Source organism: Dermacentor andersoni, chromosome 5 (genome assembly GCF_023375885.2).
Source record: "Dermacentor andersoni chromosome 5, qqDerAnde1_hic_scaffold, whole genome shotgun sequence".
Lineage (NCBI taxonomy): Eukaryota > Metazoa > Arthropoda > Arachnida > Ixodida > Ixodidae > Dermacentor > Dermacentor andersoni.
In genome coordinates, this window is record NC_092818.1 from 166,616,810 (window position 1) to 166,631,423 (window position 14,614).

The 14,614-nt window shown below is 45.2% G+C and overlaps 1 protein-coding gene across 8 annotated transcripts in view; it reads right to left on the bottom strand.

Moving 5' to 3' along the window:
* The window catches only part of LOC126531595 (bromodomain adjacent to zinc finger domain protein 2B-like), a 134,605-nt gene that overhangs the window by 47,345 nt on the left and 72,646 nt on the right, over positions 1 to 14,614 (bottom strand). For all 8 annotated transcript variants that reach the window (XM_050179186.3, XM_050179180.3, XM_055071281.2 and 5 more), the window contains 5 exons: positions 12,562 to 12,704; positions 5,379 to 5,483; positions 4,420 to 4,529; positions 4,254 to 4,328; positions 3,244 to 3,694 (listed from right to left, as the gene is read on the bottom strand). In XM_050179186.3, coding sequence (XP_050035143.1) covers positions 3,244 to 3,694; positions 4,254 to 4,328; positions 4,420 to 4,529; positions 5,379 to 5,483; positions 12,562 to 12,704 — 884 coding nt within the window. The remainder of the gene's footprint in view (positions 1 to 3,243; positions 3,695 to 4,253; positions 4,329 to 4,419; positions 4,530 to 5,378; positions 5,484 to 12,561; positions 12,705 to 14,614) is intronic.

Genomic DNA, 14,614 nt, shown 5'->3' on the forward strand with positions numbered 1-14,614 from the left:
GGGTGTGCACAAGGCTCCGCCGGCACCATTTCGACCAAAAGGTTCAGTCCAATTCAATGGCCGCACCTCGTTAAAATTGGGAAGATAAAGTGCGGCCCTTACACAAGTCAATACAGTAACTTTCCCTTATGCTTTCTCTGGCCTCACTGTCTATTACTTTCTATGGTTGGGATTGACAGGTAAGAAAGGCTTACTCTAGCTGAAAGCTGGGCTAGTTGTTTACTTAAATTGCGAAACATGGTTACAGCACAAAGAAGATGAAGGACCGGTGCCCGTCCTGTGAATTTTGTGTAGTATGTGTTCGTCTTCCTTAGCACTGTAACCAGGTGCACTCGAAAAACCCATAAATCATACTGCTAATACTATTACCAGTTTCCTTCCTGCCCTGCTTTATCATCGCTAATAATAGGCTGACACATCATATACCAGTAAAAATAGTACTTCTGATCAAAGCAAAAAATAAATGCTACCACAACAGAACTAAGCTGTTCAATTGAACATGTATCTACTACAAGGGTTATTCAATTCATGATGAATCAAGCTTCCTTCCACCAGTTCTGCTGGTAGTCAGGTCCACTCTTGAAGTGAAGGCCTTTGCCTTTGGTGCTAGCTCCAAGTTATTCTAAAGCAAATGCAGAAGTGGCTTCTACTAGTTGTTCTCTACATGCCTGCACTGTGCGCTGACACTGCTTTGCACTCGGACGAGTAGAAGGCAGTGGAACTCTGCTACCATAGTCGCACAGTTCAATTAACAGTCGTGTTACTTAAGATACCACGGTTTACACCAGTGCCTCGGAGTAAGCCTAAAAATAAACACTTTAATGTGATTAGTTTTGTTCCAAACTTTATCTGTTTAAATTTGAAGGCAAATATACCGTATTTACTCGCGTAATCCTCGCACTTTTTTTCCCTGAAAATCAACGCGAAGTTTGGGGGTGCGATAATTATGCGGGGAAAATTTTCAAGCAAATGTTTCGGAGTGTTAAATGCAAAGATGAATGGGTGCAAGATCAGGATTGTCAGGTCCGCAATTGTAAATATAACGAAAACATTACTTTCAAGCGTAACTTACCTTCGTTAAGAAAGTACAGGGTGAACGTAAGCTCAAGCTGCTAAAGCACTTTATTTGCCGCGCGCAACCTCCCCGTCACTACTCGCGTTGCGTACGTCCTGCAGGCAATTGTACTCTTCATCAGAGTCCGTGTCGACACTGGAATCGATGGTTTCTTCATCTTCCGATGCTTCTTCGTCGTCCCACACCAGGTGGTCCTCGGTCGCATCCAGGGCGTTCGAAATTCCTGTTTTCTCCCAGTCTTCGGTCCACGGAAGGCCCGGCGCGTCTTACCAGTTGTCTTGAGTTCGTCGTGCTGCCGTCTCCAATACCGGACGCAAAACTCGTTGACGCCGAAGCGTCTGCTGGCGGTGCAGTTGCCATGTTCCAATGCATACTCTACAGCTTTTAGCTTAAAAGCAGCTGTGTAGCTTGCGTAGCGTCCCATGGCGAAGTGGCACAAAGAGCACGGTGCAACACGCGGACAAGGCAAACGAGGCCTACGAGACACCGGAGAGCTGGAGACACCTTCGCAAAATGGCGTAGCGGTGGTGAGTGGATGAGCGGTAGCGGCGGTGGCAGCGGATGATAGCACAGTACCGCCGCCTAGTAGCACGCGCGCCCAACCATGGCGATCGCTACGACAAGCAGACGGCTCGCGGCAGTAATTTTGGGGGTGCGATGATTATGCAGGGAAAAAAAATGTTCCAATTTTTGGTAGCCAATGTGGGGGGTGCGAGCATTACGCGAGTGCGAGCATTATGCGAGTAAATACGGTATATGTGAATCCTTTTAGCATAACAAGCGGTAGGCTCTGGGAATAATGCACATGAAATACGTGTCTGTATTATGATGCTCAGTATCAAGACAAGGCCACACGCTTGCTATTGTGCTTTGCATGAACGACGCAAATGATAAGCTTCGCTCAAATGAACAGGAAATAAAGTGCTTAACCTCTTTAAAAAGCACTTGATTATAAAATTGCAGCGTGTTAATCTCCAGGGTACATTCTTAAAGCAACCCTGAAACATATTTTGAACATAGTAAAAAAAACATTGCGAATCTGTTAACGAGGCTCCTGCAAACATGTGAGCCAAATATTATTGCACTGCATGCAGCAGGAAATTTACAATCTCGCGTCACAAGCAGTGAACAGTCGCTTGCTCTCGCATCCGCAATGGTTTCATTGGAAGCATTTGGCCCACCAACGCTATTGGCAGATTTTGTGATTGCGAGAACATTCTCAGTAACACATAATTGCTCATTTTGAGTTAAATAAACAAGAAATATATATGTCTGCAATCTCAAAAAGATAGAAAAATCATTTCATCTTTGCTCTACGCTTAACTGCTTCTGCTGCACGTGGCCTTCGATGTGGCAGCAGCATGCTGCGTGGTGTAGTCTACTATGGCCACCACAAGATGCCGCGACAAGCCCTTTCGCCGCCGCAACACTCAAATTTTGGCAAGCGCTTTGCCCTCTTGGCTTTTTCGCTATGAATACATGACGACAACTTTCTGTGGTAACACAGCCAAAGCTACGTGCACGCACTCGCAAGTGCAATGCTTCTGTTCTTGAGTTATTAGGCCAAGTAGTGCCGAAGTTATACTTGCGGTTTATATGACCAGGAAAACCAGACATTGACACCCGAAAGTCATAAAGCTAGGAACAGCAAGAAATGGAAATCCCTTTCCTAAGAAATCTTTTTATTATCTATTAAATAAATCTTGAGCAAAAATACAGACATAATAAGTAGTATGTTTTGTTCTACGGTATGTAGCTTGCAGTTGTATACATTCGCTGACTACATGCAGATGCAAAGAACAAAAAATGTGTGCTTTGGCTCCGTAGCTTTCGCTGCAGTCCAACAGAAAGTTGTCGCTGGGTGTAGCTTCCAGCATGCTAGCATAGATGAAAAGCAAGAGGATGCCGGGTATCAGCGCAACAACTCCACTTATAGTTGAAGGATTCGAAAAAATTTTGCGGCAAAAGATTTGTGGGACAATGTACTTTAATAGTGAGGCCATGCTACAATTAGTTAGAAAAGTGTTTCAGGGCCCTTTCAAGCGCGACTATTATTTTAGTCGGGTACCCTTCGTCAGTGAAAGGAGGCTAACTTGTGAAATGACCATATGCCAGTGTGCCATCAAAAGAACATTACTTTCAAGCAAGTCACAACCCTGTGCACTCACCTCTTCCTCTTCTGCATTTTCTGCCTCCTGAGGGTCATCGCTTTCGTTGCCACTGTCGTTGGCAGGGTCCTCATTGTCCTCTTCCTCATCTCGGCCACTTTTGCTTGCCTTGTCACCAGCCTCACTGGCTGTCTCACCCTTGACACTGTTCTCCTCAGAGTCTTTGTTGGTCGGCGTCGCCGAGCCGCTTGCGGTAGTGGCATGGTTCGGGCACACCTCACTGGTAGCTGTGCTGGTGGTGTTGCTGGTGGCGTTGCTGGTGGCATTGCTGGTGGCATTGCTGGTGGCGTTGCTGGTAGTGTTGCTCGTAGTGTTGCTAGTGGTGGTGCTGGTGGCGGTGTTATTGTTGTTGCTGTTACTACTGCTGTTTGCTGCTGCAGCAGCAGCATTGTTTTCTAATTCTTGTTTTAGGATGGCTTTCCGTTGCCTGCTCTGTTGTGTACTCCTAAGCCTGTTATAATGGGAGATTGAATGTCACAGTTAGGCTGAAACATTTTAAATCTGGCTGGACACAGTAACCAAGAAACATGTACACCTGTCATAAAGCAACCACTATTGACCTTTCAAGCTAAAATAACACATCTTGCCACGCAGACACAATTTGAAAGGAGCAGTGATGCAACGCCAAGTGTCAAAAGGTCAACAAGACAAAACACTTTTCACGCTAGAAGCAATATGCTTGTTGCTTCCAAGTTTACCCTTTACATGGAGGTTTACTTCGTTCTTCTTTTTTTAACTTTAGAGAAAGAGAAAAAGAATTAATTGAACTAAATTCTGGGTTTTTACATGTCAAAACAAAGATCTGATTATGAAGCATGTGCACCCAATGTACTGTACATGGGTGTTTTAGCTTTCCAACCCTATTGGAATTCAGCCGCTGCGGCCGTAATTTGTTCCTGCGCCCTTGTGCTTAGCAGCGCCACGCCGTAGCCGCTAAGCAACTACGGTGGGCAAAGAGACAGGAACAAAGGAAAAAGCACCAAGGTTAACACATAGACCAGTGGACTTACTTGCGTAGTTCACCTTCAGCAAGCCACTTGTCTTTCCTTAATGTGATCACAGTTTCTATGCTGCTGTCCACTTGCCTGCATATCAAAAGGCATCAAATATAAGCTCTTCACACTTTAATTGGGTACAGGCATTGGCCAAAAAGCAAGCTTCATTGCCCATACTCACCGGACTACTGCTCGGCTACATAGAAGCTCATTGCATAGAAAGGCCATGATTTCAGACTTCTGCGTCGGATTTAGAGCCAAGAAAGGCTTTTCAGTTACCCATTGATACATCTGAAGGAAGCAAAAAGATGCAGTCTACTGTCAACAAATTTTCAACATATATGCCAACAGCATTACTTCATGCAAGCCTGTAGCATGCGTAGCTTGATAAATGAATGAATAGCATGCACAAGCAGAACTTATCCACTGTGATATACACTAACGTCCTAGTGTTCCTTCCATTATTTGCTTGTGCGCACTTAAAAAAAAAAAAAAACACAAGCCTCACTGTAGTGATTGCTAGTTGATCTAACACTCAGTACAACAGTCCAAACATGCAGACTGTGAAAGTGTAAGCCGTAAACCCTTTAATGACAGCACATATATATATCTTCAAGAATGCTTCTTTTTTATCTAAACTTATTTTATCTAGGATAAGCATAATCAATTAAAATTAAAAAAATATATTTTGCAGAAACTTTTTCAGCAATAGGGAGAAAATGTCAGGCAGAAAACTGTAAGTGGGCTACACCAGACAACGCTCATCACATGTGAACCACAGGTATGCATTTCACTTGCTTTACACCACTTGTGTGACACCACTGCAGACGGAGATCCATCTGTCTGTCTCCTCTGACCGCGCTTTCAAAAAAAAAAAAAGCAAGTCACATGCCTAAGTTACGCTTCCTCATCCCGAGTTTCTGCTCTAAATTAACAAATGACACTTGCTGCCTGTCAGTCAGTGTTGGCAGAAGACATATAGCTAGAAACTTTGTACCCAATACCAAACCAAAACTCCACAAAAATTAAAAAATACGATATGGTATGTTGCCTGTAGGCAACACACATCAATAAAGTTTTGAATGTGGTTTGTGACCAGCAGTACTGGCAAAACAGCTGCAATCACCTCTGGAAACTTACAGCACATTCCTTGTCGAGAGCCATGAAATACAGATGTAGGGCCTCTGTTACAGTATCATTTGTGATTGTGGCGTCCTTCATGTGTTGCCCAAGGACTGTAATAGCCTGTGAATTACAAAGCAGAAGAGGTTGAAACCATAACCTGGCATTTTTTTTTTTAAAGAGAAAGATGTCTACAGCCTTACACATGTGTGTTACTACAGGCTGGAAGAGAACATAAAGAAGAAAAACAAGCATGAAGCAAAACTGGTAAAATCGTATTACTCCAGTTGCAAAGAATGATGCAAATTGCATTAAAAAAAAGCAAGAACTCCTAAACACAACAGTCCTCCTCTTGAAAGGCAGCAAAGACCAATCCATTAATTATAGTCACATGATGAAAGGGCCAGTGAGGGACATATCAAGGAAGGAGAGTTAATTTGAACCCAATTTATTAGGAAAATCTGGTAATTTGGACTTGCTATCTGATTTCAGCAAACCTATGCACTATTTAATGGCCTTGAGCACTTGCACTTATTATGAGGTATTTGGTTGAGTATGCCTGTCATACACAGCCAAATGCATGCTACTCAACCAATGTCAACCAATAGGCATAAACGTTTCAAAGGGAGTTTTAGAATCTATTTGCTATGCTAAACTTCAAGCTATAGGCAACAACACTTAGTTTGATTGCTTGGTGTTCTTTTTTTTCCTTTCTTTACCTTTTTCTTTCATTCATGTATTTATTCCACATCAGTAATTGTTTTTTTTCATGGGCACCGTTTTCTGATGCTCCTTTTATTATCTCTTTCAGAGACATGATAGCCTATGACCTCCAGCGAAGCAGGTAATAGAGGGGTGCTGTGCACACGGCCATTGACACGCCGGATGACACAGGACCGCGTCACTGGCCTTCTGCACAGTACTCTTTTATTCTCAATTCCACACCCTCGCCGCTAACATACCTTTGGTCATTGCCACACCCACCCACCTTACCCCTCTCCCCTTTAGAAGAACCCTACCATACTGTGCCGAGGAAAGCATATGTCGCCTCGAAAAAGACTATTCCAATTGTCGAAATGTTGGCTCCCGCTTTTCCCTTGTTATCATTTTGCTCATCGTCTTGAATTTCCATCTCCTGCCTTCCCCGTGTATTCTATATTCTAGTAGTTTGTCTGTGCCAAGCAACTGCTGAGAAAGTTCAAAATCATTTCCTTTTCTTAAGTCCACCTATTTTACTTTTTGTGTGTAGTGTTCCTTTAGGTTTAACCGAAACTTCTACATAAGTGCTAAATGTAAGCAATGCAGTGAAAACAAAGTAACTCGAACCTCAGGTCAGCCTTTGTGAAGTAGTAGAGCTTGCAATAAACATGGTACATCACCTCTGTGAATGCCAAAGCCACTTGTGCATAAAACCAACAGAGGACACCGCCTTTCATGCCTGTCTTATGAACTGGAATTTCCTGTGTATTCAGTGACTTCTAAAACAGCACACTACCTCCTACAGACACAAGACCTTTACAAAATCAATTACAAATACCTGATAGTGCAGTGATATCCAAGTCAAACCCAACATGGAGATACCTTCATCATATATTCGTTATAAACATATATTCATTACACACTGATATTGATCAGCAATATTTTAGATTTAATTTGTTATATCCACATTATTATACCGTCAAACCTCAATATATCGAACAGCATGGTGATCGTAAAATAGTTCGATATAGCCAGAATTCTCTATATAAAATCACGTAAAAAACGCCTCAAAAATTTCCACAAACCAATCAATGAACCGAGGGTGCGATGGAGGATCGTTGTTCAGAGCGCACGGTCGATTGCACCGCATGCAATTGGCCTAGGCCATACCGACTTCCGTCAGCCGCACAATATCGGCGTGGCCTAGGCCAGTTGCGCGCGGAGCAGCTGAATGCATGCTCCGAACAATGATTCCCGATAGCACCCCAATCATGGCACAGCACTTGAAGCTTCACACAAAGTGTTTATTTATTTAGCTGAAAGTAACGCAGCAGTGTAGCCTGCTCTTTAGAGGCAGCCGCGTGCTTAACACTTTCCTGTCTGCGCCTATACCCATCTACAATACGTTGTCGATGGTTTCAACGTAGATTTTATCTCGTTCGGAGCGCTTATGGACAGCTAGCGCCATCCAGCGCATAAAAGAACAACTATTTTTCAAGTTTGGCTTTTGTGTTTCCTTTTTTCGCCACGGTAGGGATTTTTAAAGCACCTTTTAATCGCTCTTGATGAGCGCGCATAATTCCTGATATGGCATCGACATCACGCGCAGCTGTTCCTCGGAAACGGTGAGTTTTGAAGGATTCCGATGAGTCTGCATCAGAATTTTGTGATGGTGGTAGCAATGGAGACTCGGGAGATGATTTTCACTCATCCGACGTCAGCAAGGACGGTGAAAGTGCGTCAAGTAGCCCCGGAACGTCAACAGGTATACGCCGGTAAGTTCCGTTTTCTACTCTGAACCATTTCATCGCGGCCGCGATCAGATCTAAGGACATCCGGCGTGTTCTAAAGGTCGCGGTTACTATCTGCAGGGTGTCAACTTCGTTTGGACAAGACCACTTGTCGGCAGTGGCACAAAGAGTGGAGTTTTGCGCGAGAAGACGGCCTGGAGCTGACCTCGGCATTGCGCTCTGCAGTGCCGCGCGGCGCTTCATAAGAGCCGTCGACTTCTTCGCGCTGTTCTTCACGGCAGAAATAATCGCAGAGATATGCAACATGACTAATAAATATGCGTGGATGCATATTTTGGAGAAGCAGTCATACAGTGAGAGAGATGGAACATGGACAGAAGTGACTCCCGATGAGATGAAGTTTAACGGACTTCTCATTTACATGGGTGTCGTACAAGTGCCGTGCTTGCACTGCTACTGGAACACGCGTAAATTATTTTCTGGCCTTCTTCTGCCTTCGGTAATGCCAAGAAATCGATTCAAAGCGTTGCTTGCATACCTCAGTGTGTCCGACCCTGAGAAGACAACTGCCGCATTCCATGGCAAGCTGCATTGCGTAGCTTCGCTGCTGAAGCACACCAACTCCTCATCCGCTCAATTTTTTCAACCTGATCGGAGCCCCTCCGTTGACGAGAGGATGGTAAAGTCCAAAGGCAGATCCGGAATTAGACAGTATATGTGGGACAAAGTTATCAAATGGGGATATAAATTATGGGTATTGGTGGACTCCAAATCTGGTTACACTGTTCAGTTCAGTGTATACGCGGGAAAGCGCGAAGCACCAAGCACACGTGGGCTGGCATTCGATGTTGAATGGAGGACTACCTGGATTAAGGCTACATAATTTATTTGGACAACTTTTACACGTCGACATCCTTGTTTGTACACTTGTTGGAGCGCAAGACGCTTGCTTGTGGCATAACGTGCAAGGATCGTGGGGTTTTCCAACCGAGCTGAAGGACAGTCAATGGGACAAAAAAGCAAAGAGAGGAGATGTTCGGTGGCTACGGGCTCAGGACGTTCTATACTTACAATGGAAGGACAAGCGTGTTGTTCACATGATGTCGACAGCCCACACAGCCAACAAATTTGTACTTGCGAAGCGCAGAAGGAAAGTGAACAATAAGTGGGAAGAAGTATCCGTGAAAAACCCGATGCTGATTGACTTGTACAATGTGGGCATGCTCAGCATAGATAAATTAGACCAGCTAATTGGGACATACAATGTTGTGATGAAGTGCGTGCGCTGGTGGAAAACACTGTTTTTTCCACTGTATAGATATTGCTGTTGTAAACAGCTTTATTATATTTGATGACCACCATCGGCAGCATCCCGAACTGCCTGAATTGTAAAGAGGTTCGCGCTTCGATCACTTCGCGTTCAGGCTAGAGTTGCTGGAGCAGCTCATAGGACTTGATGAGCAACAACATCCAGACCCCAAGGCTCCTCCTGCTGTTCCTGTTACAAGTGCCCCTAAGGATCAACAGCACAAGCCCCAGAAGCTACAAAGATACAGGAACTGCAAATTGTGCTATAAAGAACGGAAAGTTGAACAAAAAACGAACGTTTTCTGCGAGACGTGCTCCACGAACTTGTGCTTCACCACATCACGCAACTGCTTTGTGCAGTGGCACGATAGCCACTAGAGATAACATTTTCCTTTGTACAAAAATAACTTGTACAGATAGAAAGTTTATATCTGCAGGAATGTTGTATACGACCTTTTTCTTCAAAATGTATATTTTGAATTTTTTTTATGTTGTCTTGGTGCAAAGCAGCGTCGACGTTTTTGCGGAGTTTTCTCATTTTTGTTCACATTATTTTATTAATTAATTTTTTCAAAGAATTGTTAATAAATGTCTGCTTGCAAATAATACCGTTAGAAAGCACATTGCTTCTTCTACAAATTGATACTACACATATTAATATGAAGCATTTGGTGTAGCAGCAAAAAAATCGTTTACTAGACCACCCGAAAACTGCTTATTTTCCTGCGGGCAGGAAAGTGTTAAGGGGAGACGCTCCTCAGAAACCTTTCTTTTTAAATATTAATGCTAGACAAATGAAAATTATACCACTTATATAGATTGATATCCTCATTCCAAATCTGTTTTTAGTTTTAGGATAGCTTGATGCTTTCATGTCCTAAGTGCCATGCATAAGTGAAAAACAGTGCATGTTTGTGCAGCTACTGGACCTAGCAGTTGGCATGATATAGCAGTGGAAAATGGCTTTTCTTGTCCCTAACACTCCACTGATTGCTAATAACCAAGATAATGCAATTCCCTTGACAGGCAACATTTTGAGAGAATTTCATATCTGATGCTTCGTTTTCAGTGATTGGTGCCCAAGGGTAATGAACATTTCCATTCTTAAAAATAAACTGGTTGCACTAAAATCTAGATCAGTGCATTCTACACATCTTAAAGATGATGCACACCAAATGTGGTCTTGATTGGACCACAATAAGTACATCAAATGTCGTGCACAAAAGCCATGTTTGGCCAAAAATATGAAGCCGAGAAAAACACGATTGAAAGTTATAAAAGTTCTTTATTTGTGTTGTAGCGCTGAAATCTATATAAAGATTGCACATAATGCAGGCCAGGGTATCTAGATCCAGTGCACAACTTTAGAATTCACCTGCGCCATATGTTGTTCTCTCATAGAGTCTTCGTGAGCACCATGCTGACCCACTTCCTGCGCTGTTACTTTCCGAGCCAACTCCAAGTTCAGCCACTGCTCTTGTAGCAGCGAGGTGCACTTTCTTTGTTATGGCGGTGAACGATTTATGGTTCATCGGCTTTGGCAAACCAAGAACTGCACAAAATCGGACGAGTAGATTGTGTACAGCTCTAAATGCGCGCGCCGCAACCACTGCCTTGATATTCACGGCGAAACTCTCTCTTGGGCTGGCCGAAGGGCGCGCTCCACCGTTAGCGTCGTCTACCGGAGATGCACGCCGCGACAAATACATTGACGAGATAACGGACGTGGTACACGCTGCATTGCTGCAACACAACCCCAAAAACGACGCGAGTCGTTTCCGTTTTTTGGCCAACTCACGGGGATAAAAAGGTCGCGCCGTCCGCACGCCGGACATGCCGCGGCGCTCACGTTCCCGACGCCGATCTCGCAGATAAAGGTGCTTGCCATCTCCTCGCCGCTCCTATCTTGATTGTCGAAGATTATCTACTTTTTCTCCTATGCGCTGACGAATTCGTCTGCGCTGTCAACGAAACTTGAGCGGCCGGCCGGCTTTGAACCGTCGAAAGCGTCGCCGTCGCCTAGGTTAGGCTTAGCTGCCGCGGACGTCTCCATTGCACGCCGCTTGACTTTGCGGCGAGTCCCCTTGAACTTGTGCTTCGACCGATACTTTCGAGATCGAAAATCGCGTTTCTTCACGGGATCCATCGAAACAAGGAGCAGAAAAATGCCTGAAAGCCTGGGAACACGTGGAGAAAGCGGCGCGTCGCAGAAAGAGCAGACAACCTGCGGCCGCGTCGCGCGCTAGCAGCCAATGGCGTGGCCGGAATCGCACCACGTGATTTAAAAATCCAGCGAAAGCGCTCGGTTTTGGCGGTGAAATGTTGTTTTTATTATTACTTCTCGGGGAGATTGTGACGCGGCAAAGCCGACCTTGGAGAGAAAAAGCGTAGGCCTACTGCCTTGCACAAGCCCAACAGCTTGTGACGCCGCGATTTGACGCATCACGCGCTGAAAAATGGGCCAGATTTGCACCTTTTCTCGCCACCTCGGGTGCTTTCACCGAGTTTATTTATAATTTCCCAATCATTTACGGCTCTGATTTCTTTATATGTGAAAGAGGAGGGATCAATCTTGCTGAAACAGTCAAAAACATAAAACTGACTTTTCTGATGAAAATCGCCGTTTTTCGACCCGCGTCTCCCCTTAAAAACGGAGTCCTCACATAGTCGATGAACCACAAGCGATAGGCCGATGCCAGCTACAGCCCCAGTTGAAGTCGGGAGTGGGGCAACATCTGTGCCTGTGGGATCAACCTCGGCAGCGTCTTCGTTTGGCCGCTACTTCTGCTGAGATCTCCATACTCGTCAATCGAAGCATTTTGAAACACTGCCAATAATATAGTATTAAGTGGCGTCTGCCAAGGCATCTATGAATGAGCACAGCGAGCATGCGCTGTCGTGCGTCTTTGTGGATGCAAACCTTTAGTCCTCGCATGGCATGGCAGGCGCAGAGCGCGGCACCGATGATTCGGTACAGCAAATGCAATGTGTCGTTGACGAAGAACTAGCTAAGTTGCCGCGTGCGTGTGCCGCTACGTTCAAATGGCACCCTCGACGCGATCAACATGCGCAGCTATGGTGCACAGCAGTCGGGAACGCCCGTCGTGCCAGCGCTATCTTCGAGGGTGTTGCAGGAAAGCTCACCGCCTGTCAACAGAGCGCACGTGGTCTGGGTTGGCGGAGTTCGATATATCCATTTTACGTCCGACCCCGTTCAAAATAAAAAAAATAACAATGCATGCGATTTTCGAGGTGATATAGAAAGTGTTCGATATATGCAATAATTCAATATATCCGTGTTTGATATATCGAGGTTTGACTGTATTTAGGTCAGACTGTACACATAGCTTGTGGTACCCATGAAACCATAGATAGCGAGGCAGTGTAAATTCCTGACAAAAGGAACAAGGTAGAAAGCAAAAAGAAGGGAATGCAGTAAGCACCTCCTTGCAGGGCAGTGTTCCCGGGTCATGAATGGCACACGTGAGCAGGTGCTGCACTACGTTGAGCAACTGCTGTTCCGACTTGATGTCATGGTTGATCAGGCCCAGCTGGAGAGAGTTCAAGCTGGGAACCTTGTCCACATCTGGCGAGGAGCAGGAGAGAAGGCAGTGCACTGTGACTTTAAGCAATATAGCCAATTGCAAAAAGACGTGTAAATTTGTACCAGAGACTCATAGAGCTGACTTACAACTGAACTTCAAGTGGCAAGGGTTCAATGTACAAGAACGACACAAATAAAAGTTATAAAAGGCCAAGTGAGAGCCAAATGAGCAAATCATAGGACAAGAAGAAGCCACACGCATGACTGCAGAACCACCAAAGATGTTATTCTCATTTTTACGCAGTCTGCTCTACTGGCTTTCACTTTCATTTTCACTTTGTCACTCTTGTGCAAAAAACTTTTTCTTATTATTAAGGCTCAGTTTGAAGTCAGCGCAATGTGCAACTTGTCCACACTTATGCATCTCCTTGCTGTATGCGATTTGCCATTGCGGAGCACTAATTAGCTTAAACAGCATCAGCAGCAGCCTATTCATATCCACTGCAAAACGAAGGCCTCCACCAGGTGATCTTCAATTACCACTGTCCTGCGGCAACCGATTTCAACTTGCACCTCCAAATTTCCTAATTTCATCACTCCACCTAGTTTTCTGCCATCCTCGACTGCAGTTCCCTTCACTTGGCACCCATTCTGTAACTCTGATGGTCAACCGGTTATCCATTCTATGCATTAAATGGCCTGCCCAGCTCCATTTTTTTCTACTAATGTCAATTAGAATATCGGCAATCCCCGTTTGCTCTCTGATCTACACCGATCTCTTCCCGTCTCTTAACGGTACACCTAACATTATAATGCGACAGCAATAAGGAGCTCGTGTTGCAGAAAAGCCGGTGTCATTGCCGTTGGCCGTGAGCGAAAAATGGTGGAAGGCAATTCATAAATAAAAACAGCTTGCAAGATGGGCTGGGTGGGAATTGAACCAGGGTCTCCGGAGTGTGAGACAGAGACGCTACCACTCAGCCATGAGTTCGATGCTTCAAAGCGGGACAAAAGCGCCTCTAGTGAATGCGGTGTTGCCTTAGAAACGTACTGTAGAAAGTTATACTGCGGTGCATATCGGTAATTATGAGCATGTAAATTACAGAAGTCGCAGTTAAACGCTTCTCTCCTTTGTCTCGTTTGAGCGCATTGGGGCCATGCGAGGAACGGTGCAAGGATGCCCCAATACCCTTGCGTTTAATAAGTTTTCTCGCTCTCTCCCCTTCCAACTTCCAGTGTGCATCTCTCGAACCCTCGTGTTTAGGCGACGTGGCTCCTCTTTTCGCTCACGGCGCGATTCCTAGGTGCAGCGTCTGATGCGGGACGCCTCTGACGTGATTGCTGCGCCGTAGTGCGTCTGGTGGGAAAGCGTCCCCTGCAATGTGCGCTGTGCTGCTGGTGAGGAGTCATGCATCTGTGTGGTGCTCCCAAGCGAGATAGAGGACGATCCCATCGAGACGTCAGCCCCATGATCGCGTCCGCCTTCATGGCGCGTCGCGGCCCGGCTGTCCGTGCCGATCACGACGTTTGCCTCGCGTAGATCGTTTCTACCTCCGAGACACCGAGTTCTTTGGTTCGTTCCGCTTGCTCAGGAGCACGTTTCGTCTTTGTGTGACTCAAGAGCATGCCGAGCGAATGAGTGGGCAATGCGAACGGGGTGCGATAACGCTATCGCGTTCCACTCTTGAAGGCGAAGCTTAAGCGTCCTCCAAGTTTTTTCATTCTATCGCTGTTTATATGGCCCTTAACTTGTTCTCGAGCTTGACTGTCAACCTCCAAGTTTCTGCCCCATATGTTAGCACTGGTAGAATGCAGTGATTGTACACCTTTCTTTTCAATGATAGCTCCCAGTCAGAATCTCACAATGCCTGCCATGTGCCCTCCAAGCCATTTTTATTCTGTGAATTTCCGTCTTATGATCAGGGGACCTTGCGGGTAATTGAGCTATATAA